The 27,257-nt window shown below is 46.9% G+C and overlaps 1 protein-coding gene across 1 annotated transcript in view; it reads left to right on the top strand.

Annotated features, from left to right (window-relative positions):
• The window catches only part of Pigk (phosphatidylinositol glycan anchor biosynthesis class K), a 74,456-nt gene that overhangs the window by 24,442 nt on the left and 22,757 nt on the right, over positions 1-27,257 (top strand). The window contains exons 5-10 of the mRNA XM_041651037.1: positions 103-214; positions 2,207-2,303; positions 4,228-4,345; positions 4,478-4,588; positions 7,716-7,888; positions 25,050-25,134. Of these exons, the coding sequence (XP_041506971.1) occupies positions 103-214; positions 2,207-2,303; positions 4,228-4,345; positions 4,478-4,588; positions 7,716-7,888; positions 25,050-25,134 (696 nt within the window). The remainder of the gene's footprint in view (positions 1-102; positions 215-2,206; positions 2,304-4,227; positions 4,346-4,477; positions 4,589-7,715; positions 7,889-25,049; positions 25,135-27,257) is intronic.

Below are 27,257 nucleotides of genomic sequence, written 5' to 3'. Positions count from 1 at the left end.
TTATGCTGAGTAATATGTAGATAGGAGAAATGTTTTTAATTTCTTCAGGTTCAATTTTATCAAATTGCTCTTGTTTTAAAAAAAGTATTTTTACTTTTTCAGGTAACTGTGGAGAACTTTTTGCGGGTGTTAACCGGGAGGGTGCCTCCTAGTACTCCTCGTTCAAAGCGTCTTCTCTCCGATGACAGAAGCAACATTCTTATTTATATGACAGGTATTTCAGAATTAGAAATCCGTAGTCGATTACGTTGAAACCCGCTGGAGCGGAGCCCCGTGGACAAGTGCTGAAGTTTAACTTAGCTAAACTAGCACGGTGTGCCGTCGTTTATTCCCATGACACAGGGCTACTTGAAATGATACCTAATGGGGTGTGGATTGAGGATCTTTATTCTAGAATCTGACACTGTTGCCGGCCTGTGTAAATGTCACAAGTGGAAAAATTCCCATCTAATGTCATGTGACAGGTGGGAGTCAAAACGCAGGCCCACTGAAAGCGGACAAAGTCACCTGCAGACTCTGTGCACAGGAAACATGAGTTAGTTTCATGTCTACACCTGGGTCCTGGCCCAGAACGTCTGGCTGTGTAGACAGGTGTTCTGCAGTCAGCGGTCCTCCTGGTCCCTCGTGGAGGACAGTGCATGATGTTCTCTTTGTGTTGGTTCCGGGCTCTGCACAGAGCTCTTCTGCTCTGCCCCTTTTCCTCAGTCTCCTGCCGCCATACCCCACTTCCTGTGTTGGCCTCTTGTTGGCCGTCCGTCCCTTCTCTGCTGAAAAATTTATAGTCTCCAGTGTTCCTGCCTTAGGATTAGCGTAGTGTAGAGCTCAGGCTCAGGACTGGGACTCCGCCTGACATCCTTTGTTCTGGTCAGGGTGAGACTCATGAAACTGGTGAGCATGGTCCCCAGTGTTCCAGTTTCTAGGCTAGCTTTAGTTAGTGTACTAGACTGCACACGTTACAGATTTTACATTTCTCTTCTGGATTTGTTACCATTTCCTTGAAGATAACTCCAGCCATGAAGGAATTCAGTAGTTTTAACAGAGCCTGGCAGCCTGCTCTCCTGGGTTCTGCTGCTTGTTTAGGGAGCGCGGCTTTGAGGGCCCTGTCGTCTCTGTGTGTTTTTTTCATCTTCTGCCCTGCTTTCCGCTACAACGGCAGAGTCTAGTGGTTGTGGAGAGATAAGCGAGCTCGTAGCTTAAACATTCCTGTCCACTGTTTTACAGGAAAAGGTGCTGAAGTCTGGAACGGGAATAGCTGATAATTAGGATACTAAATAATAAAAGCTGCTGTATTTACAGCTCTGCACACCATGAACTGTCTTCAGTCCCCACGTTTCCCCTTCAGCAGCCGGTGATTTTGGTGATTTCGGTGCTGTTCCCCAGAGCCTCCGTGCATAGTTGTGCAGCTCTTACCTTGCACACAGTGCTTGGCTTGGTGCTAAGCGACAACTGCAGTCTGGTGTGCTTTGACTGACTTGTGTGCCCTGCTGCAGGGATGTCCGTGGGAAGGGGAAGTGCACCTTACCCGTAGAGCTCACGTCACGGGGCCCGGGGGCCGGAACTGACCTGGCCTTTCCTCCTTCACTGCGGAGAGGAGGGCACCTTAGCAGTCTGCATCAGGGGCCGCGCCAGCCAGGAGTGCTCCACTGTGTGCAGAGAATGAGGCAGAGATTAAGTTATTTACCTAAAATAGAACAGGCGGTAAGTGGCACAGCGAGGGTCTGCGTCCAGACAGACTGGCTCTTTGATGTCACCTCCCTCGGCCAGCTCTAATGGACTGTGCTCAGTGGTCAGGGATGCAGACATCAGTTTTTATCTGAGACCTGTGCTTCCTAGTCATAGTAGCGTGGAGCATACACTGAAGGGACGGCGCACCAGGACTGGGTGTTCTTAGTGCCTTTCTCACCAAAATGTGACACATCTGTATGGATGAGATGAACTGCAGACATACCAGTGGAGGCCAGTGGAGTTAGGTAACTATGATAGAAAACCTTAAAGAATGATATGAACGGCTCTTGTACAGTCCAGCCATTCTTTGTTTAGTTGGTGGGGAAAATTGCAGCTGTTTTCCAGTCCGTATTTTAGGTAGGAAAGTAGTATTAAAGCATTGCAGGAAAGGATGTACTGTGTATATCTGTGTGCTTTTATTACTGCGTGTTCTGTATGTGCCAGGAAATATGTCAGTGTTGTCTTTTTGGCTTTCTACAAGGTCACGGGGGAAATGGTTTCTTGAAATTCCAAGATTCTGAAGAAATCACCAACATAGAGCTTGCGGATGCTTTCGAGCAGATGTGGCAGAAAAGACGGTAATTAGCACCTCCTCACTCTGTTCCTTACTGTCTCCTGCTCTTTCCCACAGGGTGAGGGTTGAACCAGGGCTCGTGCACACTGGGCAAGTGCTCTAGCCGGGGCTACACACACAGACCAAACAGATCATGCACCACTATCAACCTCCTGTGGGAGATGTGTGATTATTTTACATGATTTCAACTTGCCCTAATCGCTTCTTTTACTGTGAAATTTATATATGTTATTTCATTGAACAGCACTTTGTGAAAGGAAAATTCAGTTATTTAACATGAATGAGTTGACTTGAAACATTTTTCATTTATCTGTTTATTTAGTGTGTGCATGTGTGCATTTGTGTACACGCACATACATGTGTGCACGTGTGTATATGTATGCACACATGTGTGCCTGTGTGTGCACACACTCTGCTGGGCATGTAGAGGTTAAAGGGAACTTGGGGGAGTTGGTTTCATCCTTCCTCTATGTGGGTAGCGGGGACTGAACTCGGGTTGTAGGTCTTGTTCCCCAGAGCCTTTTCTCACGGAGCCCTCCCACTGCTCCTGGATTGACTTCAAGGTCACACCTCCTGCTCTGTAGCTGGTATGTTCTTGCCATGCCTACTCCCGCAGCGTGTATTTGAGGCAAAGTCTCACTGTGTCACCCAGACTGCCCTTAACCTCACGATCTTCCTGCTTCACTTCCCGAGTCGCTGAGTCAAAGATGTGCCACTAAATTAGTTCATTATGTTTGATTCAGCCTCACTCACAGTTTCAGGGCACAGGCAGACGTAGCCAGATTCTTTGCCGGAATACATGTGGACCGCCTCTAGTCCAGCTCCGGGTGTCCTCTGGAACCTGACGAGCACAGACTGTCTGTTTCTGTTGGCATGGTGACCTTCTGAGCCCCAGCACATGGTCCACCCAGAGCACTCTAGGACTTCCCAAGGCCGCAGCTCCGAACTGTTCCACACTTGGACATGTCACGTGTACCCCAGCAGTGACTCCACCGCTCCGTGGCGGTGTGATTGTTGCGAGGCTGCAGCTATTGGCAAGCACATTCAGGGAGGAGAGTCACTCTGGCCCCCAGTCTGGAAGGGAAAGTCCATTTGTTTTCCATCTAAACAAGAAGGCACAGTGAGCGGGGAGAGTCTGATGTTATCAGGGAGCTGTGGTTGAGAGACAGGAAGCCAGGAACACAAGCCTGTGAGGGTTGCACTTCCAGCTGGTTGCCCTCTGCTGAGAGGCTGTGGGACCCTTGGGACTGTGCCTGAGCTCTCTGGGGTGAATGGGAGGGGGATGGCCGGGGCTTTCAGATTCTGAACTACATAGATGTGACTATGTCACAGGCTCCTGCCACTACGGATGGAGCCAGTCAGCCCCTGTGCCTTTCCTCTGCTGGAGTGGAACTGTGAGCTAAAACAGACACCCTTAAGTTGTGGCTGTTGGGACTTTATGTCTCAGTGTGTCTGCAGCACTTGCCTCTCCAGCCGTACTGGGCATCGTTTGAGTACGGTGACGGAGCCATACACACATGTGTGTGAAATACGAGCATCAGCAGAGCATTTGTGCTCATATGTGCTCATATACAGAGTTAAGTTTCCAAGGAAACCTGTATGTCAAGAGGTTCTTAAATATTTGAGCTCTGAGTTGTGTGGCCGAGAGGAGAGGGCAGACACATGGAGACAGCTGTCTTGGGACATCACCTCTGTCCCCTTTGGAGCGCTCTCATGAGTAGAATTCTTCTTTTACCTTTCAGCTGATAGGTGACTGAGGTTTACATTACTGAATCGTTGGAGGAGTATTAGTGTATAGCTAACAGCATGATTTGGATTCTCCCCTTTTCTTTCAGCTGATAGGTGACTGAGGTTTACATTACTGAATCATTGGAGGAATATTAGTGTATAGCTAACAGCATGATTCGAATTCTCCCCTTTTCTTTCAGCTACAATGAGCTGCTGTTCATTATTGACACTTGCCAAGGCGCGTCCATGTACGAGCGGTTTTATTCCCCTAACATCATGGCCTTGGCTAGCAGCCAAGTGGGGGAGGATTCGCTGTCCGTGAGTGTTTTCCCTTTACTCCACGTGTTTTATGTGTGCGTGCTGTTGTTAGATGTTATAAACAGGAAGTTTCGATATTTCAAACAATTTGTCAGGATGCTCCTGTGTGATGAGTGCTTCCCCCTCTCGCAGCACCAGCCAGACCCTGCAATTGGAGTCCATCTTATGGACAGGTACACCTTCTACGTCTTGGAGTTTTTGGAAGAGATTAATCCAGCTAGCCAAACTAACATGAATGACCTTGTAAGTATTCTATTGATTTTATTTCACATATTGGTGTGCTAGCTTTTATGTGGTTCCTGAGGTCTGTTCTTCCCAGGATTCCAGTGGGTGCTGTGCTTGCATCATGGTGTGCCCTTTGGAACTTCAAAATTACGTTTATCTGTCTGTATGGGTGTGCATATAAGTGCATGTGTGCAGAATATGTGTGCATGTGTGCAGAATATGTGTGCATGTGTGTGCATATGTGCATGTGCAGAGGACAACTTGAGGAAGTCAGTAAGTTATGTCCTATGCGGGTCCTCTGGTCATGAGGTTTCGTGGCGTGTGCCCTTACCTGCTAGGCCATCTTGTTGTCTCCCAGTATAACGTTTAGCACACGGGGCCAGCAGCTTTAACCCAGTCACCCTTTATTCCTGGGTCCTTGACTACTTTTGTTTTGTTTCTTTTTTACCTGCTGGGTATATTTTAAAAGCCATCTGTTCACCTTTTGAAGTTCTCACCATTCTGACTGAGTTTAGCCGGGCTGTACTCTTCCAGGAAGGCCAACTGAGCTCTTCCTTGGATTTTATTTTACTCTCTCCGAGCTTCCATAGAACTCAATTTCTCTCTTGTAACATTTACCAGTCTGTCTTTGTTGATTTCAGGCATTGAGCGAAGTCTTTGTCATTTGACTTGAAGCCCTTTCCTTACATAGTTTTATAGCCTATAACTTGTAGTGGAGTCTCTCAGCATAGCTTGAATTTAATTAAAATCCCCTTCTTTCCTGTGCTGTGCCCTTTCAGTTCGAGCAGCTTGAAGCTGCTGAGTTGGCAAAGTGAGAAGCTGCAGAGGGTAGTTCTGTGATGACGTCACTCTTCCCACCTGCTTGCACTGTGTTCATTCATCTGCACACACTGGTCCGACCCTCCTGTCCTGCCCTCCCAGTGCCCGTGTCCTGCTAGCACAGGGCCGCTGGCGTAGGACGTTCCTTCTGTGTCTGATACATGTGGTCACTGGCTGTGCACACGGGCAGACACAGCTTCTGCTTTCCTGGACTCAGGAACGAGGGTGACCGAGCAGATGACTCTGTCCTTACTCTCAACCCAACTCTGCACTGGCCCTCACCGAGCAGAATCCCTTCGAGTGAGTTGTCAGTATTGACAGAATCCTGCCAAATTCTAGAGCTGCTGCTGTGGGCTGCCAAATGGGCCAGGAGTACTTGCTAACACCAGTTTGAAGATTATGTGTGTTGATACGTGTTAAGTTCTGATAGGGACTTGAATATTAACACAAACTTTTTGTAATACTAATTTCACTTTTTAAAAAATTTATTTATTTATTTTATATCCCGACCACAATCTTCCTTCCCTCTTCTCCTCCCACTCCCTCCCCCTTCTCTTTGCCCCCTTACCCACCGTTCCTCTGTTTGCTCAGAAATGGGCAGCCCTCAGCATGTCCTGTCAAACTACCATAAGACCAAGCACCTCCCCTGTATTCAGTCTGGGTGAGGCAATCCAGTATGAGTAATGGGTTTCTGAGAGCTAGTCAAAGCAGGGACAGCCCCTGCTCCCATTACTAGGAGTCCCATGAAACATGATTAATAAAAACTTAGAGAAATTGGGGTTCAACCTGAAAACCCAAAAAGCAGCCAGCCACTGGCTTTTACCTCAACCTCAGTCTAAAAATAGTGATCCTGCCTCCAGGAATCTCAGAATGAGACTATGTCTGAGAGCTGTTTCCTTCCGTTTTACATTCCTCTCTAGGGCTGGGATTAAAGGCGTGCACTGCCCAGTTTCTATAGCAAACTAGTGTGGTTACTGGGATTAAAGGTGTATGTTATCATTGCCTGGTCTGTTTACTTTCTGAACCTCAGGCAAGCTTTATTTATTAAAGTACAATTGAAATGCCCAGTCCCTCCAGTAGACGAGCTGTGTAGAGGCCCAGGTCAGGCCGGTGCGGGCTCCCTGGTTGTTGGTTCTGACTCTGAGCTGCCATGAGTCAGGCTAGCCATTTCTGCGGATTTTCCTGTGATGTCCCTGCGTTCTGCTAATTTCACTTGTTAGTAGACAGAAGCACCACCTTGCTTCTCTCTCTTATGAAAACATGCTTTCTCTCGACTTCTGCTGTCACAGAACCCGAGCACAGCAGCTCCTGGGCCGCTTAGCTCACGTGGGAATGCAATACACATTTATTCCGAGAAGAAAATGCATCACCTTTTCCAGTGCTTATTTTTAAAATCTTTTTTATTTTATTTTTTCAGTTTTTTGAGAAGGGTTTCTCTGTCTGCCAGCTCTAGGCAGGTGGATCCCTGTGAGTTTGAGGTTAGTCTGGTCTACAGAGTGAGTTCTAGGACAGCCAGGCCTATATAGAGAGACCCTGTGTCATGCATGCACACAAAGTGATGTGTAAAGTGATCCATAAGAACTTACAACAATTTGTTATATCTCTAGGTCATAATAGCACTTGCTTTGTGTTCTGTTATCTAGAGATCCAGAGTACAGTTTGCTGAGGGACTGTGGTCGTAGGACTGTGTCGGCGCTGTAGGAGCAATAGAATATCTGCCCCCTTAATAGTACACTGTACCGTTGGAGTCTGTGTTTCCAACCGTAGTCTCTGGCTCCTCAGGTCATCTTTAGAAGGTGTCTGTGAGCTCAGTAAACACTCCTTTTGCTTTTCTCAATGAGTGTGCATGTGTCTGTCTTGCTAATCACTAGTGTGGAGTGTCACAGGTAAGATTAACACAGAAATTACCATGACATCTGTGAGTGGAGAAGTCTGGTTTTCACTGCATGTCTGGGGGATGCTACCACGGTTAAACTAAGTTAATTGGTTTCTGAAGGGACACATAGTTTCACAGCAGTAGAGGTGTGCTGTAGTTGGCCATACTTCACCTTCCTGGAGTCCGCTTGGACTCTGTAATCTTCTTTACCTATTGGACAGCTGTGGCTCATTTTCCTTGACTACTGTGTTAGTCAGATCAGCACCCTTATAGCATCTTCTGCTGTCCGTAGGCTTCCTTCTGAGACCAGGCACTGCAGTAGGAAGGAAATGCTAGTCTTACCCAGGGTCTTATCTTTATAATACACTACCGTCTAGTGCACTGCTTCATGTAGTCAAAGTTGTTTGTGTATGTGCTTATCACGATGACTAATACTGTTACTATTTTCAGTTTCAAGTTTGTCCCAAAAGTCTCTGTGTATCTACTCCTGGACATCGTACTGACCTTTTCCAGCGCGATCCCAAACATGTCCTGATAACCGATTTCTTTGGGAGTGTGCGGAAAGTGGAGATCACGGCAGAGACCATCAGCCTGCAGCGGGACCCGACAGCCGTGGAGAGCAGGTATTCATCTCAACTGCTACACAGGTAGCAGCTCCAGGCTCGTGGTCTGTGAATTGTTATGAAACGTACTGGGCCGTGACGGTGTTTGTGAGTAGCGTGGAGCTCCTCGCTGATCCCCACCCTTCACAGGCTGTGTGTTCTTCGGGTCATGGACAGACGCTGTCAACATGGCTGGGAAACTGGTTGTGCTCGGATTGGGATGGCTTCCAAACTACAATGCTGGTCACATTGCCGTGTGCGATGTGCTAAGGCTTGAGATGCCAACAGCAGTCAGTCAGCCATGGTTTGCTGCTGGAGAAAGGTATTAGACAGACAAAGCTGTGTAGGGCATTGGTGGATGTGTATTTGTATGCGGGAGGCCGAGGGAAATTGGCTTAAGTTAGGGCTTTGAAATATTTACAATGCTCATTTTTTTCCTGTAATTATTTTTGAAAGACAAAATGGAAGCGTTTGTGGGAACTATAGTAATGCCTTTTTCTAGTAGGTCAGGCAGCTCACGCTCCAGGGCCTTCCCAGATCACTAGGGGCAGCTAGCACTGTTTCAGGGATTTCTAGTTGCTGCACGGAAAGTGACAGAAACAAGTTAGAAATGCCAGGAGGACTTCCTGTGAGGTTTTAGGTAGAAGCTCAGTTCTTGATCTACAGTTCAAAGCCTTAAGTTTTTTTTTTCTTTTCCAATTTCTTATGGCTGGTGACTTATAAAACTGTGAAGGCTGCAGATAAGAGCAACAGAAATAATTTTATTAATTTTTTTAGATAGTAGCTTTAAAATTACTTTTGTAAAAATTGCTAAGCTGCACTTTAATAGACTATGAGATTATTTAATACATTAGCATTATGTCTTTTACCAGATTAGTTTTAAAATTTCCCTCAACTTCAAACATGTGAAAGTCTTTTTACTCCCATTTAGCCACCTGAACACTGTATAATCTCCCTTGGGGACGAGGACATTTTTGTCCCTTCTTTCTCCCAATGCCGAACTGTGTATATTGTAACTGGAAGCTGAAGAGGATTGCAGTGGGGTCGTAGGAAGTTTTGTTATATGTTCTGGAAGAATGGATTTCTCCTCTTCAGTTTCCTTCTCTGTTTGAAAGCAAAATTCTTAATGCTGACAATAGTCACAGTTTGTATTTAAGGATAAAACTAAGTTTTGCAATTGCATTCCAAAGTCTGTTGGCTTAGCGCGCCCTCTAGTGTTTGCAAGTAAGTTTTATTTAGGGTGTTGCTCTTTATAATGACTGGTTATAAACAGGGCCTCTGTTCACTGGTGTCTCTGCCCTCCCGTCTGTTTGAAAGGTTCAAGCAGGAAGACTACACCCAAGAATTAGCTGTCCCTTGCAGCATAGCGAGACCTCTCTCAAAAACATGGCTGTTTCATTCATTCAGCTAACATGAGAATTCTGTTCCTGTTTTGCTCCAGGAGCTTTTACATGTATGAACAGGTATTACTATGTGCAGGTGCTATTCATATGCAGAGATGGCTGGCATTCTATGCACAGAAAAGTCTGTCCATCAGGAAGTAGATATCACAGAAAACCATGTTGTGATGGACATTTTTGGATATGCTATATATTTACTTTTTCAGATTTTAGACCAGCAATGTTAATACAGCATTACTAAAAATGCTGGGTGCATTTTGAAAAACACAGAACATAGTGGAAACATTGCACTGTTATTGGTTCAGATTGGCTTTTTTTATATTTCTGTGTAGTCTCAGCATACACCTATAATCATATAGACTGAAATCATTAGAATGTAAAGCTAATTGGAATAGCTGTGAGAAGCAGAACTTTTATGTTTTCTGAAACTTAGGTGTGATAAGGTGACATCATGGAGCGCAGTGAGTGGAGGAGTCAGTTCACTTCCCTCAGAGGCTGTGTTTGCCTTTGTGCTGATATTTTATTTGTGAATTTCATGGATGTTGACCATGGCAATAATTTTTCATTAAAAAGACATATCATATAAATATATGGAAGCTTCAAAGGATAAAAATTATGAAACAAAGGATAATTTACTTAAGAATGCCTTTTAATGTATTTTCAGGATTTTGACAGATACATACAATTGAACAACCATTTTAGTCTCTGACGCTGAGTACTTTACGACTGTTCTCGCGGACACCTTGACTGCATTTGGTAGACCAGCACATCTGTGGTTGGCCTTTGGTAGACCAGCACGCCCGTAGTTGGCCTTTGGTAGGCCAGCACGCCCGTGGTTGGCCTTTGGTAGACCAGCACGCCCGTGGTTGGCCTTTGGTAGGCCAACACGCCCCGTGGTTGGCCTTTGGTAGGCCAGCACGCCCCGTGGTTGGCCTTTGGTAGGCCAGCACGCCCGTGGTTGGCCTTTGGTAGGCCAGCACGCCCATGGTTGGCCTTTGGTAGGCCAGCACGCCTGTGGTTGGTCTTTGGTAGACCATCACGCCCGTGGAGCAGGCACTCCAGCATGTTTGATTCTGGCTCTGACCCTGATTAGCATGTTTGCATCTGCATTGTTGTGGGAGCAGCACCTTCTGATGGCTCGCCCACAAACTGTCCACTTACTAACCAAAGGGTATCTCTCCCTATCCCAGATTTTGGACATTATTTAGAAATAAATGCTATATACATTTTCATGTAGGTGGTAAGGTTTCTTTCATCTGAGTAATATCTGAGTGTGGGGTAGCCGATCCCGGGAGCTGCAGGCTTGACTTGGTAGGAAACTCTCAGCTGCTTTCCGAAGTCGCTGTCACTTTGTCGTCCCACAGGTGATCACTCCACACACCCTTGTTCCTGGTGTTTCCTTTTAGGTCTTCTGGGTAGTAATAGCTCATGGTGGTCCTATTCTGCATATTTAATGACTACAGATGCTGAGCATAGTTTTATTTACTGGTCATCAATACATCTTTCATAAAGTATCTTTTGCTCATTTTTAAAACACTGATTTGTTTCCTCCTTAGATGACGACACTTCTCTGCATGTTCTGGACGCAGGTTCTTTTTCAGATCACAAAATGGTTTTTCTAGGTTGTGGTTTTCCTCTCAACTTGGTTCACTATGGTTGGTTTATCAACTTTCTCTATGCCTAGTAGATGCTGGGAGTCACTCTTCGCCTAACCTAAAGCCACAGGGACTTCTGGAAGTTTATGGCTCCCAGTTTATGACTGAATCTGGTCCATTTCAGTCAGTCTGTGAGGACGGCGTGAGTAGTGGCTGACATTCGTTTTGCTCATGAGTCAGCTTGTTGGTGTCTTGAAGAAGCCAGCTGGGGTTTTGATTGAGATGGCTTGACTCTGTTCATTTGGGGAGTGTGGATAGCAACAGTGGGTTCTACAATCTGTGAACGTATCCCAACAGTCATTTGGATAGCTATTTTCTAGGTTGGTTGTACAGTTTAGTTTTCTGATGATCCTTTGTTTGGGGGGTCATGCTGACTCTGGTGTTGCTGAATCAAACATCTCAGAACCTCCAGAAGATTTCTCTTTTGACCAGATACAGACAGCTTGACTCTACAGTCACTCATGCAAGTGACTGCCATATCTATAATTCACCACATGCGTTCCAGCAAATGTGTATTTACAGGGATGTCTTTCATGGAGACACCTGAATGTCGGGTAAACTCATCCCGAATATTGTGGACTCTGTGATTGCACTGCTCCTTGCATGCTGCTCATAGTGAGTGGGTTAGACTGTGATGCTTCACTGTAGGGCGGGTGAGATGCTCCAGTCACCACTGACAGGGTTGGTCCCTGACGTGTACACAAGTCTCTGGTGGCTTATATATTTGCTCACTATGTATAGATATAGAGATATAAATATAGAGTTCTATATCACCTTCAGCATCTTACTTGGCCATCTGTTTTATTATCTTATGACAGTTTGCCACTTTAGTTATCTCAGATTCTATTAGAATGGAGCATGAGGAATAGGGGTTTCATTTGATTTATTAAGTCACAGAACTAATGTTGAAGTTATCCATTTTGTCATTTGCAAACATAAAGTTCTTATAACTTCAAAACGCATTGATCGTTTCATAAACTTTTTAGTAATTTATTTACCACGAATAGAGAACTGAAGCCCACAGGGATTGCCTTGAGACTTCTGAGACAGTAGTGTGCGTGCGAACAGTGCAGCTCCATGTGGCTGTTCCTCTTCCTGGAAGTTCAGCGTGAGCAAGGGGAAGTGGCAAGTACCCTGTGTGCCAGAGTTACAAACTCCACGATTAACATTTCAGACTATGTCAGAGCAAGCTGAGTTTTCTTAGAGCATTAACTGTTGAGATTTAAAAATGTGAAATTGTGTTCAATCTAAAGTGGTGTGATTGCTTATATATCACTGGCGTCTGTCCGTGGGTGCTCAGAGGGTGAGTATCTGATATAATCACAAGATCACTAATGCTTCTTTCAGACTTTAGCCTCTGTTTCCTGACACTCCTGGTTGTCATATTAATTATGCTACTGCTCATCCCAGTAAGTTAAGCCTGGGTTAATTTTTTTCTGCATGATGCAGGGAATATTACAGCTTAATTACCACCCAGAGTGTGTTCCTGGATGCAAACCCCAGCACTCGCTCACCAGCTGCATGGCCAGGGGATGGCTGCGCCAACTCTTCTTAGTCTCAGTGGCTCTGTCTCACACGGTCGCTAAAGAGTTAACTTTGCCCGCGCTTATGGGAGCCAAAAGCAAGAACTGCTTCACACATAGCTAAGTCGCTTGGTTGCATTAGCACTGGGAGACTGATCACAGGCATCATCAGAGAATAACTGTGGCTGCAGTGGTGTCTGCGCCCCATTCCGCCATTTGTTTGACCGTCTGATCTGCTGATGTTGACTCCATCTGGTCATTTCCTGTTTGAGAACTGGATTCTTTGCGCCAGAAGATGGCAGCAGTGTTTCGTGTTTGTGTATGAGTACCAGACCTTTCCAAAAGTACCAGAGATTGAGGAAGATTGGAGCTTTAAATAAAATGATGCTTCTATCCTCACCTTGCTGAAGACAGCAAGACTCTTGATACTGAGTTGTCTGTTCAGAAAAGAATGGTAGGGATGTCTCTGTGTATAAATTGGTTGCCGTAAGAATCCTAGCAATGCATATTTTTTCTTGTGTGAAAGCTTCATCTATAGGATACTTTGGAATCACCACATTTTAGCAGCTTTTAATATATTACTTTGCGTATTTGTTAATTACTTGAAAAAGAAATTGGAGGTCAAAAAACCATAGGATGTTTGTTTGAGGACTGTTATTATTTAATAAATAATAAACGATCTTTAATCTTTAACTTTAAAAGCAGATTGGAATTTTAAAATGTTTAATTTATAAAATAAATACTGGGAATACAGTCTTTAGGAGATGCAAGAGGCAGAAGCTAGAATAACAATAACAACAGCAATAATAATAATAAAATAATAATAATATCAACTTAGAACCCCAGTTTAGGAAATGAGATAATAGTGTGCCTTTTCACCAGGTCTCAGGCTGGCACTTCCAGACCTGCTGTTCTGGTGCTAGGAGTCCCCAAGGCCGCAGGGCACAAGGGAAAGGCATGGCGAGGATGCGGCATTCTGCTCTACTTGTTTACTCTCCTTCTTCAGGCACCATGTTCTTATGATGATGCATACAGCAGGCACACTTCCTATCTAAAGCCCCTTCTCTCTTCGTCAGTGTGAGGTGCAGTGTGGTGTGAGCCTCTTGCTGTTCCTGGAAGCTTCGCTTTTATCAACATGCCACACACTGCCCAAGCTGACGGAGTCGGTGTGGTTTTGTGCTAACCTCTGCAGATGATGCTTTGAGTATTTTAGGAGCTGGGGAGATGGCTCAGTGAGAAGTGCCCCGTGCAGGCAAGACCTGAGTTTAGATACCCAGCACTCAAGTAAAAGTGTGTGTGCCTGAGCATAGCTGTACCCCAGCACTTTGGGGGTGCAGGGTACAGAGACAAGAGGATTTGGCACTTCAGCCACCCTGACAGGAAAACAAACAAACAAAACAAAAAACAACCAGGTTCAGGGGACATGGCAGAGAGTTACACAGCAGGAGACCTAGTGTCACCTCTGTCCTCTGCCCATGTGCAAAGGGACACCCTCGTCCCCGCACATGGTTAAGGGGTGTAGCTCGGCATCTGAGGACCTGTCTAGTGTTCACAATGCCTGTGTTCCAGCCACAGCACACAGGAAACAGAAGGCAACAACTCTTATTCAGGACTGCATGCTTCTATTTGTCTTTATCTTACTTTTATCCAAGTCACGTCTTAAAGCTTTTAGTTCCTTATTGTAGCTTATCAGATTTTAACAATAATAATTTTGATATTCATGATCAGCTACCTTTGAACTGCGCTGTGCGAGGAGAAAGGGACCTGGCCACACAAAGGGCTCGGGGGGTCTTTTTTTTGGCGGTATTCACAGTTGGAACCCTGCACCTGCTTCTCTGCCTTGACGGGCTCTTGTCCCTGAGGAATCTTAATCCTAATAAACCTGTCTGTCTTTAAGTTGCCTTGGCCATGGCGTTCTGTTCTGGCAACCATATGGTGTACTTTGTTCAGCGTGATGAAATGAGGGCCTAGTCCACTGAACCTTTGTCTCAGGGAATATTATTAAGAAATACTCGAAAATGGCATTGACTGACGTCCTTTTAACCTCGGAAGAACCCTTCTGTCCTTACCCAGTGGCCTCGGCTCCCAGTTTGGCATGTTTTCCAGCACAGTTTCCCGAGAAGTGAATACTCAACAAACTGATGGATTCCAGAGCCCATAGGCGCGACCCTGGCCTCGCTCACTCGTCACACGGGAACTAAGTGGGAAAGTGGCTGATACATTTTCCTACTGTGACACGGTGCTGTCTCTGCCCGTAGTGTGAAGTGTTTTCTCTGCATTTTCTTTTAATGGTTTCAGAGTTTCCCATCTTTTGTTAAGTCTTTGATCTATTCTGAGTAAAGAATTGTGTGAGGTTGAAAAAGATAGTTCCTGTTTCATGATCCAGTATCAGGATGTATACTCCCTGTGCTATGGATGGGAGTTGCTTTTTTCCAGCGTTTTTAACCCTTTGTCATCAGTTTGGCTGCTGTGCTGGAGTTTATTTCTGGATCCTAAGTTCTACTCATTGATCTATATGTCTGTTTGTGCTACCGACCTGCTTTGTCCCTGTGGTCTGTAGTGTGACTCGAGCCCAGGTATCGTGATGCCCAGCGTCCCTGTCAGGATTGCTGTTGATGTTCAGGGCATGAAGTAAAATTGGGTGGCTGCAGTGCAGAGGATGGCTGCAGTGCAGAGGAGGATGGCTGCAGTGCAGAGAAAGATGGCTGCAGTGCAGAGGAGGATGGCTGCAGTGCAGAGGAGGATGGCTGCAGTGCAGAGGAGGATGGCTGCAGTGCAGAGGAGGATGGCTGCAGTGCAGAGGAGGATGGCTGCAGTGCAGAGGAGGATGGCTGCAGTGCAGAGGAGGATGGCTGCAGTGCAGAGGAGGATGGCTGCAGTGCAGAGGAGGATGGCTGCAGTGCAGAGGAGGATGGCTGCAGTGCAGAGGATGGCTGCAGTGCAGAGGATGGCTGCAGTGCAGAGGAGGATGGCTGCAGTGCAGAGGAGGATGGCTGCAGTGCAGAGGATGGCTGCAGTGCAGAGGATGGCTGCAGTGCAGAGGATGGCTGCAGTGCAGAGGATGGCTGCAGTGCAGAGGAGGATGGCCGCAGTGCAGAGGAGGATGGCCGCAGTGCAGAGGATGGCTGCAGTGCAGAGGATGGCTGCAGTGCAGAGGATGGCTGCAGTGCAGAGGATGGCTGCAGTGCAGAGGAGGATGGCCGCAGTGCAGAGGATGGCCGCAGTGCAGAGGAGGATGGCCGCAGTGCAGAGGAGGATGGCCGCAGTGCAGAGGAGGATGGCTGCAGTGCAGAGGATGGCTGCAGTGCAGAGGATGGCTGCAGTGCAGAGGATGGCTGCAGTGCAGAGGAGGATGGCTGCAGTGCAGAGGAGGATGGCTGCAGTGCAGAGGGGGATGGCTGCAGTGCAGAGGGGGATGGCTGCAGTGCAGAGGATGGCTGCAGTGCAGAGGATGGCTGCAGTGCAGAGGATGGCTGCAGTGCAGAGGAGGATGGCTGCAGTGCAGAGGAGGATGGCTGCAGTGCAGAGGATGGCTGCAGTGCAGAGGATGGCTGCAGTGCAGAGGATGGCTGCAGTGCAGAGGATGGCTGCAGTGCAGAGGAGGATGGCTGCAGTGCAGAGGATGGCTGCAGTGCAGAGGATGGCTGCAGTGCAGAGGAGGATGGCTGCAGTGCAGAGGAGGATGGCTGCAGTGCAGAGGAGGATGGCTGCAGTGCAGAGGATGGCTGCAGTGCAGAGGATGGCTGCAGTGCAGAGGATGGCTGCAGTGCAGAGGATGGCTGCAGTGCAGAGGAGGATGGCTGCAGTGCAGAGGATGGCTGCAGTGCAGAGGAGGATGGCTGCAGTGCAGAGGAGGATGGCCGCAGTGCAGAGGAGGATGGCTGCAGTGCAGAGGATGGCTGCAGTGCAGAGGATGGCTGCACTGCAGAGGAGGATGGCTGCAGTGCAGAGGAGGATGGCTGCAGTGCAGAGGAGGATGGCTGCAGTGCAGAGGGGGATGGCTGCAGTGCAGAGGGGGATGGCTGCAGTGCAGAGGATGGCTGCAGTGCAGAGGATGGCTGCAGTGCAGAGGAGGATGGCTGCAGTGTAGAGGGTGGCCGCAGTGCAGAGGAGGATGGCTGCAGTGCAGAGGAGGATGGCTGCAGTGCAGAGGATGGCCGCAGTGCAGAGGAGGATGGCCGCAGTGCAGAGGAGGATGGCCGCAGTGCAGAGGAGGATGGCCGCAGTGCAGAGGAGGATGGCCGCAGTGCAGAGGAGGATGGCCGCAGTGCAGAGGGGGATGGCCGCAGTGCAGAGGGGGATGGCTGCAGTGCAGAGGGGGATGGCTGCAGTGCAGAGGATGGCTGCAGTGCAGAGGATGGCTGCAGTGCAGAGGAGGATGGCTGCAGTGTAGAGGGTGGCCGCAGTGCAGAGGAGGATGGCCGCAGTGCAGAGGAGGATGGCTGCAGTGCAGAGGAGGATGGCCGCAGTGCAGAGGATGGCCGCAGTGCAGAGGAGGATGGCCGCAGTGCAGAGGAGGATGGCCGCAGTGCAGAGGAGGATGGCCGCAGTGCAGAGGAGGATGGCCGCAGTGCAGAGGAGGATGGCCTCAGTGCAGAGGAGGATGGCCTCAGTGCAGAGGAGGATGGCCGCAGTGCAGAGGAGGATGGCCGCAGTGCAGAGGAGGATGGCCGCAGTGCAGAGGAGGATGGCTGCAGTGCAGAGGATGGCTGCAGTGCAGAGGATGGCTGCAGTGCAGAGGCTAAGCATGGGGGCACTAGCCCTGGGCTCTGAGCCGTGCTTGTGCTCTTTCCTTCAGGGATATCGTGGAATTTGATAAGCTCACCATCACATCTGGCACTTTGGTGCAGCCTGCGTGCCCAGGCATCTCTGTCTGGGTCGTGTAAATAACTTGTGTTCACTTTTCAAAACCAATTTTGTCTTTATTCTTGAGGACTTCATACATTTGTCCATTTGTACAATGAAACACGGTCACATTTACCCTGCCTCCCAACCAGGATCCTCCCTAACAACACATCTCCCTCCCATACATCTCCCACCCAACTCGTCCCCCTAGCTCCTCAATCAGGGTAAGGGCCTGGAGAGCCTGTCTGTGCTGGAGCCTTGGCTGGATTGACCCTGCTGCTGTGAGGTCACGAGTGTCACACACTCACCAGCACCTTCCATTCTCCAGCTCCTCTCCCACGGTGCTCCCCGAGTGGTGGTGTTTGGCAGTGGGTTGGCACAGATGCTTGCCTAGGCCTGAGCACTCAGTCTCTTCTCAGCATCTGAGCAGCTGTGTGTCTCTCCACCCACTACTGCCCACTGGGAGCAGCCCACATCTGTGGGAAGAAGTGTAAATAATCCGAAGGCAATTGGACAGCATGGCCATTTAGCAAATAGCAATAAAGGTTCTGCCCTGGGGCCCATGACCTCCCTAGTCCTGGGCTTCTAACCAGTAATCTGCACCGGTAATCTGCAGGGAGGAATCCTATACCTTCTCTACCAGGCAGGAGAATTGCATTTGCAATCTTTGGGGTTCTTTTCTGTTCTGTTCTGTTCTTTTCTTTTCTTTTCTTTTCTTTGGCTTTTCAAGACAGGGTTTCTCTGTGTAGCTTTAGAGCCTGTCCTGGAACTTGTTCTATAGACCAGGCTGTCCATGAACTCACAGATCCACCTGCCTCTGCCTCTGAGTGCTGGGAATAAAGGCATGTACCACCACTGCCCAAAATCTTTAAGGTTTTTCATAAGGTTCCCATAAGGCTTTCCATATATGCCACCCTTCCTTTGGGCTAGCGCCCCATCTGCCCTACTCTTACACCCTCCCCGCTAATATCTTTCCACCCCCAGTATTGCCTCTCGACTTTGATTCTATACACAGTCTACCACGTCTTTTCTGTTGACATGTCTCTAGTTTCCTGGCTCTCATTTGTGCTCAAAGTTAAACGCAAGGGCAGACTTGAAGCTGGAGTCAGCATGTAAGGGTGGTCATGCAGACTCTTTCTCTGGGGCCTCAGTGACATCACTCCATTTACTGGAAGAATTTATGGTTTCTGAGAGCATCAAGTCCCTGGAGCTGAACTTGCAGGGGGTTGTGAGCTGCTTGACTGGGTGCTGGGGCCTGGGCTTGGGCTTCTGCAAGAGCAATATATGTCCTTAACCACCGACCCCTCACTCCCGCCCATGTACCACACATTCCTTGTCTCTTCAGCTACTGATGGACATTTGGACAGCAGAGAGGTATGTGCAGGTGTCTCCGTAGGGGGAGTCCGAGGCCTGTGTGTGTCCATGAGCAGGACAGCAGAGGCATGTCACAGTTCTAGTTCTGTTGTTTGGGGAGGAGGGTCAAATCTCTAGACATTTCAAAATAAGTGCTGTGGTTTACAGTTTACACTCCCACTAACAGTTAGACATTTTTTGTCACTTGAATTCTTGATAATGGCGATTCTCACTGATTTGAAATGGAATCTTAAAGTGGTTTTAATCTGCATTTCCCTGATGGTTGAGGATGTTGAGCATCTTTAAAAGTGTTTCCTGGCCATTTGTGGCTACTTGAACATGTTTTTAAAAATACTACTAAGAAATAGAAATTTTTTCCACACCTTTAAAATATATATTATATATATATATAATTTAATTAATGTATATTACATATAAATTAATTTGCTTTCTCTAGTATATATTTTAGTTTCAAATAATTATTATTATTATTTTTTTTTTTGGTTTTTCGAGACAGGGTTTCTCTGTGGCTTTGGAGCCTGTCCTGGAACTAGCTCTGTAGACCAGGCTGGTCTCGAACTCACAGAGATCCGCCTGCATCTGCCTCCCGAGTGCTGGGATTAAAGGCGTGCGCCACCACCGCCCGGCTTCAAATAATTATTTTGAGCTGACTTATTAAAGGACTTATACCAAACATTGGCTTTGAGGTTTGTTTATGGAGTTTCTTCCTAATGTCCTTGAGTTACTTTAGATAATGTGTTTTGAATTATTTATAGATTGTATTTTTAGTATCTACTATAGCACAACATCTCTGCTTTCCTGTTCCTACAATTTTCAATTCTTAGAAGAATGCTTTGGCCTTTAGTGACCAATAAACTACACATTTTATACATGAATAATCTGATTTTAACATGGCATTATGGAAGCAAATCTACTCTTTCTGGGTCAGAGCTGACCTTGGGCATGGGCAGTGTAAATAATTCTAGTTTTCTTTTAGGAGTGCTTGGGTAGCATAATAAGGAAGATTTTTTGGTCTCTGGACATCTAGGAAAGAGAAACCCAGCACACAGAAGATAACCACTATAAATTGATTTCCTGAGTGTCTCATGTGCCTGCTCTGCTTCCTTTACTTGCACAGAGCATTTGGGCAGCGTGTTCGTCAGTTTCATCACAGACTGCAGCATTGCTGTGCTGGGTTCCAGTCCCTTCAGAGTAGCAGACTCTGCTTGTCTTGTCTCTGAAAGCCTTGTTTAGACGTAGCGCTGTCAGGAAGAACCACACAGCCTTTCTGTGCAGTATCACTTCTTCATGAGAGCATGTCAGCAGATCTCAGTGAGGGGCTTGGAAAGAGAAAGTGGAAGGCTAACCTTCGGAGGAGCTGAGTGGATAGGAGTGTGGGCCACCAGCTCTCAAACAATGACATGGAGACTTAATAATTATGAAGCTCAGCCTTAGCTTAGGCTTGTTTTAAACCAACTCTTATAACTTAAATTAACCCATTTCTATTAATCTTCTCCTGCCATGTACTGCCCGTTCTGCTTCCTCCATATCTGTAGGCAGAGACTGCTTGTTCATTCTCTGCTGCCCAGACCCAAAATAATCACACAGAAACTGTATTAATTAAGACATTGCTTGGCCAATCACTTAGGCATACTGCTAGCTAAGTCCTATATCTTAAGTTAACCCATCTATTAATATGTGTGTCACCATGAGGTTGTGGCATCTTTCTCCTTCAGTGGCTACATGGTGTCTCTCTGACCTACTTTCTCCCAGCATTCTGTTTAGTTTTCCTGTCTAGCTCTATTCTCCTCTGCCATAGGCCCAAGCAGCTTCTTTATTCATTAACCAATAAAAGTGACACATATACAGGAGGACCTCTGACATTACATGTCTGCTGGTCTCTCCCCAGAAATCCCAGCTGCACCTCCTGCCTAGCTGTTGTCCGTTCTGATTTTTATTACACCAATCACAGCAATACATTTTCACACAATGTGCACATATTCCTCAATATAAGAACTCTCAAAATGTAAAATAAAAAGAAGGGACTTTACGGAAGGGACTTGAAATGAGTTGGAAGAGAAAAATCATTCTTTTGGGGTTTCATCTGTGTGTTAGCCGGGCGGTGGTGGTGCACGCCTTTAATCCCAGCACTCGGGAGGCAGAGGCAGGCAGATCTCTGTGAGTTCGAGGCCAGCCTGGTCTACAAGAGCTAGTTCCAGGACAGGAACCAAAAGCTACGGGGAAACCCTGTCTTGAAAATCAAAAAAACAAAACAAACAAACAAAAAAATAACACAAAACCCATCTGTGTGTAAGGTGAAACGAGCACTGTGGTTTCCTCGGGTATAAGCATCTTAGAGAGCTTGGGGGCTGTGCCCCCCCTGGGAAAGTGGTTCTCTGGGAGCAGAAGACTTGGGGAGGAGGAGGTGGGCACGCAGTGCTGTTGAAGTGTTGATGTGGTGGAAAAGAAGGAGGCAGTTGCAGGTATGGAGAGGCTTTATGGAAGCAAGGGAGCATTTAAAAATAGCCCTGTGTCCCACCACTGGGGCCGGCAATACAATTTTACAGAAACTGCAGTTCACTGTAGCTACAGAAGAGGGCACACTTGAACCGAGAACCTCTGTAAACTAGTTCTTCTCCTCTCTTCCTTGAACTCCAGACAAATCGCCATTACTAATCTCAGGAAAGCCAATGTAAATGATCCTCACCAGAAGAAGAATTCAGAAAAATACAAAGTTAATCAAGAATAAAATAGGAAATTAAGATCAAACCTTATTAAATTATATGTAATATATGATTTATATACATTTTGTTATATATGTAGAGTCCTTCAGTGATTGAAAGCAAAAATAGAAAGAAGGGTTGAGGGCATGGCTTAGTCACACAGTGCTCACATGCAATTGTAAGGTCCTGAGTTCAAGCCCCAGGACCCTCGATAAAGAAGCTGGGTTGGTGCTGTAATTCCCGCAGTGGTGAGCAGACACAAGTGGACCTCTGGGTTCACTGGCCAGCCAGTCTGAGTCAGCAGGAAAGCCCAAGCCAGTGAGAAGCTGTCTCTAAAAACTTGCTGGACAGCTCCTGAGGAGTGACATTTGAGTATCACATATATGCACCTGCACATACGAGAACACACACACACACACGAGAGAGAGAGGGGGTGCGTGGATAATAAAAGAGATACTGGAGGAAGAGCAGACGGCAGCCCTGGAATCTGAACAACACCTTAAACAAGTGTCTGTGCTGAGAAAGAATGCCCTGGCCATCAGCTAAAAAGTCACGACAGAAAGAGATAAACAGGCATGTCTGAAATAGAACCTGACTGAACTCTGGGAAGAAATCGACAAAAAAGACAAAATCACCTCAGAAGCAAAAACTAAATTACAAGCTCCCCAAGAGACGGTATCTATTACCAGAAGTTCAGTGAGAGGAAGAGAGAATAGAAATGAGAGTCAGGAAAATAGCGCTGGATATGAGAGGGAGTTAGAGACGGTCCATTGTGTTCAGTTTAGTGTTTCAGCTAGAAAACCAAACGGAAAATAAACAGAAAGATCATTACAAACTACAACAGAAAACTTCTTGGAGCTGAAACAGAATTTTTGAATCGAAAGGTCCTGTCTCTTGTGTCCCTGAGAGAATTGTCTAGACTATCAACCCTCAAAGAACGTTCTAGACCTCACCTCAACATAAAGTGGGAGGAAAAGGCCCCCTGGGCCTACGTCTAAGAAAAATAATACAGAAATAGTAGAAGTTAAAAGCATTGAAGATTGTCTCAGTAGACAGGGCCCCAGCTGGGTCCCGGAATCAGTGTGCGTGGGGAAGCAAACACGCATTTCCGGAAACTCGAGTGGTTGTTTTAGCTCTGAGACAGCAGTGAACCATTGCAGAGGCCCCATCAGTGGTGCCTGAGCTTCGCGGGGAATTACACGCCGAGCGACTTTGTGAGGGATATACTCAGATAGGTAACTGATGGGTAAGTACTGGGGCACTCAGACATGAGCTGGTCATGATGCTTAAACCTCCAGACAGTCCAACAGGAACAATGTAGACAGCTGCACACGACTGTGGAGAGTGTCTCTGCTTCCCTTCAACCTTTAGCTGCCTCTATGTCCCGGGCAGCCCCGGCCGTTCCCACACCCAGCCTGTGGTGTGCTGCAGTAGCCACAGCTATGGGAGTTTGAGACTGCAGGGTGTCCCATCCAAACTGTCACCTGTTCTCTGTTCTTTGACTAGTTCTGAATCCGTGCAGTCACCGCTACCGCTGCAGAGAGAAACTTCTCTGGCCTAGTCTGTGGTGTCAGCATGGCTCCGTAGAAGGGCATTTGATGGGCATGTGCATGCAACTGTAACTTCCACACTGGGGCCACAGGCTTTTGACGGGTGTCTGTCAGCGCCCCAAGCCAGGCCTGCCACCGCTGCAGCACACTGAGGGGAGCTGCTGAGCACCTTCGGGCAATCTCAGGCTAGCCAGCTTGTGGGGGGGAGCTTTGAGTGCAGCTCCAGCTGGGGGAGGCCTCGAGCGTAGCCCCAGCTTGCTTTCTCTGTGTCCCCTGGCCACGTGTGGGTTCCGTTTAGCAGTAGTCCCCCCCCCCCCCACACACACACACGCCCCACCTCCAGCACTTCTGGGCACACCCAGAGGACTCTCCATGGTCATTGCTGTGCTGTGCACAGTGGCAGCTTTTGTTCCGGAGAAGCCTCCACACTGATTCCCTGGTAGCTGTAGGTTTACACTCCACCAACATCAGTGCAGTCTGTGTCTTGATGCTCGTCGCTTCCTGGTGGAGCTGGGCTCCCAACATAGTTTTATCTAGTGTTTCTCTGATGCGAAGGACATCGAGCACCTTCTGCAATAGTTATTGCTCATTTGTGCTTCTTTGGAGAACTCTCTTGTTCGTTGCCTGTTTAGGGTGTTGGGCTTTCGTTTGTCTTCGGCACTAATCCTGTTGGCTGTATAGTTGGCCAAGGTTCTCTCCTGTTCCTAGGCTGCCTCTTCACCCAGCTCTTTCTTTGATGAATGGAAGTGGTTTTAAATTTCATGAGAGTCCACTTGTCCTTGTTGGTCTCGCTTACCCATCAACCAGGGTCCTCTCAGGAAGTCCTGGCCTATGCCTGGATCTTGAGTGTGTTCCCTGTTTTTTCCTTGAGCTGTGTCAGAGTTTCAGGAAGCTCTCCCCATGAGCCAGTAGACCTCCTCCCCACACCCGCCGTCCTCCAGACTTCTAGCAGTGACCTCCTCCTCTCCTCCCTATGGCATTCTGTGGACAGAGTCACCTGTCTTTACTCCAGGTGCGTTGGCGTTGGCTTCCCTACCAACCCCCCTCTTGAGAAAGATGCTACAACCCTCATCCTTGCCAAGCTTATACCTATGTTTTCCAGGAAAAGTCCAAGTTTGGGGTTTTAAAATCTAATTTTGATACACTGATGTAGAGCTCACTGGAAAGGGGTAAAAGAATGTCTGCTGCAGTTAGGTCTTACTGTCTAAAGTTCTGGGTTTATTTCTAAGATAGTCAATAACTGAAAAAATACATTTTACCAGACTACTTGGAAAGATTTTTTCTTTTTAAAATTTCTGATTTCCAGGAATCAGGGTGATGAGGGAGTGATGGAATGTGTGTGTCTGAAAGTGAAATTGAGGGCCACATAGGAGCAGGGCCCACAAGGGGATACAGGTGAGGGTAGTGAGAGGCAGAAACAAAGGAAAATGATCTGTGTGTGAAAATGTCACAGGGAAGCTCAGGAGTTGATATGCTCACTAAAAATACTAATCAAACAATCGGAAATCTGCGTTTCCATGTCGTGTAATTCATATTGTTTCAACCTGTGTTGTGTGGATGTTGTATATCATTTTAAATTTAAAACTAAAAGTTGGGTGTATTTCCCCCTTACCAAGATAGATGGTGAGCACCCGTAAGTAGAGAAGCACGTGACACAGTTTCTATCTTTGAGACATGAGTGATGCAGTTCGGTGGTTTTAAATGAATCTGTACGTGTAGAAGAGAGAGCAGACAGCGGGATTAGAGGCTGGTCCAGACAGGCAGGAGTAATCACAGGCAAAACCCAAGATCCGGAGTGGCAGGGCCGGTGGAATGGTGCACAGAGAAGGCGAGAAAGACAGCAACTGCCCTGCTGAGAGCCCAGACCTCACGAACAGGTTCTTAAGTGTTCAGTCTGGAGCGAGAGAGGGGACCAGGACAGTAAGTGACATTAGCCGATTTCATCACACAAGTACGTGTAGTCTGAATACATTTCTGGTCACATCATTTAAATCAGGGTCATTTTGTTGGGTAGTTTCCCCAAAAGAATTAATAAATATTATTTCTAAAACTTACATTAGGTCTGCGGTAAGCACATTTTCTACATATTCACCATGGCCACTTGCCTGAGTGTGTTCTCTGCTTGCTTTCCAGCGACATGGAAGACAGGATGGAGGAGGAGCTCACGGAACCTCTGCAGTACGCTGAACAGCTCCCGGTGGCTCAGATAATACACCAGGTTTGCTTTCCCTTAGATCCTTGTGAAAGGAACAAGATTTGCTTTTGCTAGGTTTTTCAGAACCAGTGTGTTCTGGGTAAATGGCATCGTGGGCCTCAACCCTTACTGTGTATGTTCCCGTTTGAATCCCAGCAGGAAGTGTGAAGACTTTGAGTGTGAGGCTAGAGTGATCACAGCGTCTATGGGCTGTTAGTAGCACCAGTTTGAGTTTATTAAAAGAAAGGCTTTTAAATGAGAGTTTTCACTCTACAGATATAACTCAGTTTTAAAGTTCTGCATGAATCTTAAAAATGGTTAGAAATTTGCCCCTCTGGTGTGCTCATCTGTGTGGTAATCAAGTCCAGTTTATATGTTAGGGATTCTCAGGTTGACAGCACCTAAGTGACCCAGCCGTCTGCAAATGTGACATTTGGAATTCTGTCTTCATGCCTGACTCCAGCAGGGCAGGCAGCAAGTCAATATGTTCTTAACAGCGAGTGTGTACACGGAGCAGTGTGCTTTGCTGGGAATAGGTAAACAGGACAGCCCAGAGCAATCACCTGGAGTAAAGCCTGACCGCAGAAGCAGGAATTAACCTTTCTGGTGGCTGACCACTTGAAATGTCATAAACGATTTTATAATGGGAAGGAACCAGTAAACTGCCTCTTTTCTGACCGCTGTTTTGTAGTTAAACAGTTTGAATTCAAGGTAAAACATTTGACCTGGCAAGAATTTTAGGTTGTGGGTTCTTTTTTAGTATAAAAGAGATGGTATTGATTTAACAATAAATTTAAAACAGTATAATTAAAAAATCTGAGTGATCTATCATAAAAATTTCAATGTATAAGAAATTTTGCATGATAAGAGTTTATGTTATAGCATGAAAGGTCATGTCAAGAGCAGATGTGTCATTCAGTTTTCAATCATTGTCCTTTTGTGGCAGCTCTGGGACAGAGACGGCCACCGTCTCACTTTCCAGGTTGGTTCACTTAGTAAGGAATTGGTTATAGGTGGATTTTTCTCTCCTGCCTGCCAGTTCCCAAATAACCAACATGGAGACTTAATATTATTCTAAATGCTTGACCGATAGCTCAGGCTTATTGCTAAGTAGCTCTTACAACCTAAATTAACCCATTTCCATTAAACTACATTCTGCCATGAGGCTCATGGCATTTATCTCTCCAGCATATCTTGCTTCCTCTCCGTCTGGTTGGTGACTCCCCTGACCACATCTTTCTTTTTCCCAGAATTCTCCCATCTAACTTTATCCTGTTCAGCTGTTGGCCAGTCAGCTTCTTTATTAAACCAATCACAGCAGCATATTTTTACACAATGTAAGGGAATATTCTACAACTTGTCTTACAGTTTAAACAAAATGGTTATTTTTAATTTTGCGAATGTGCTTGTGTGTCTGTGTGGTGTACCTGAGACAGGTCTGAAGAGGGGGTTGGATCCCTTGGAGCTCCTCTAGATACAGAAGGTAGTACAATTGCAAGGATGAACAGAACAGAACCCTGTGACTGTGAGGAAACCATTGTTGATGTCATGGCCTAACAGACCCCTAGCATCCAGCTTACCTAAAGCCATAAATGTAGGGCATTTTCCATGACATAAGGAGCCACCAGCTTCTAAGAGGTCTTGGTGAGTTGCTGGGACTGTGACTTGGTATAGAGGGTTTGCTGAGCGGGCACAGCACCTTCACCAGCAAAGGGGAAGGAGGAGAGGAGAGTTTCTCCAAGGCTGAATGCCATCTCAGCAGTGAAAGAGCCACAGATGCCAAGAGTGTACTTCATAGATTCAGTGAGAGTCGTTAGTGCCCACCATTGGATCCTGCTTGGGAGGAGGGCTGGGAGTTGGTGCTACGCCTGAGAATCCTCACTTCCCTAGCATGAGGACAGATTTCATGGCCCACGTCAGCACTGTGGGCTAAAGAGAAGCAGAGACTCCGGGTTTGCTGGGCACCACACCTCAACCTAGGGCCGTGAGGCAGAGAGACACAGAGCAGTATGCCTGGTGTCCTCTTCTGACCTCAATCAGTGTACCCACGGATGCCCCCCACATCACAGATTAAATCAAGTCACACTTCTGAACCAGTGGTTCTAACATAGGCCCAGGCCCAAGAGACTTAAAGACAAGGAGTCCTC

This window comes from Microtus oregoni, unplaced genomic scaffold (genome assembly GCF_018167655.1).
Source record: "Microtus oregoni isolate MIOR12 unplaced genomic scaffold, Mior012 000000F_ref0000247, whole genome shotgun sequence".
In the NCBI taxonomy this organism is placed as follows: Eukaryota; Metazoa; Chordata; class Mammalia; order Rodentia; family Cricetidae; genus Microtus; species Microtus oregoni.
Note: the sequence above shows the minus strand (reverse complement) of the source record. Positions and strands in the feature narration are given on the sequence as shown.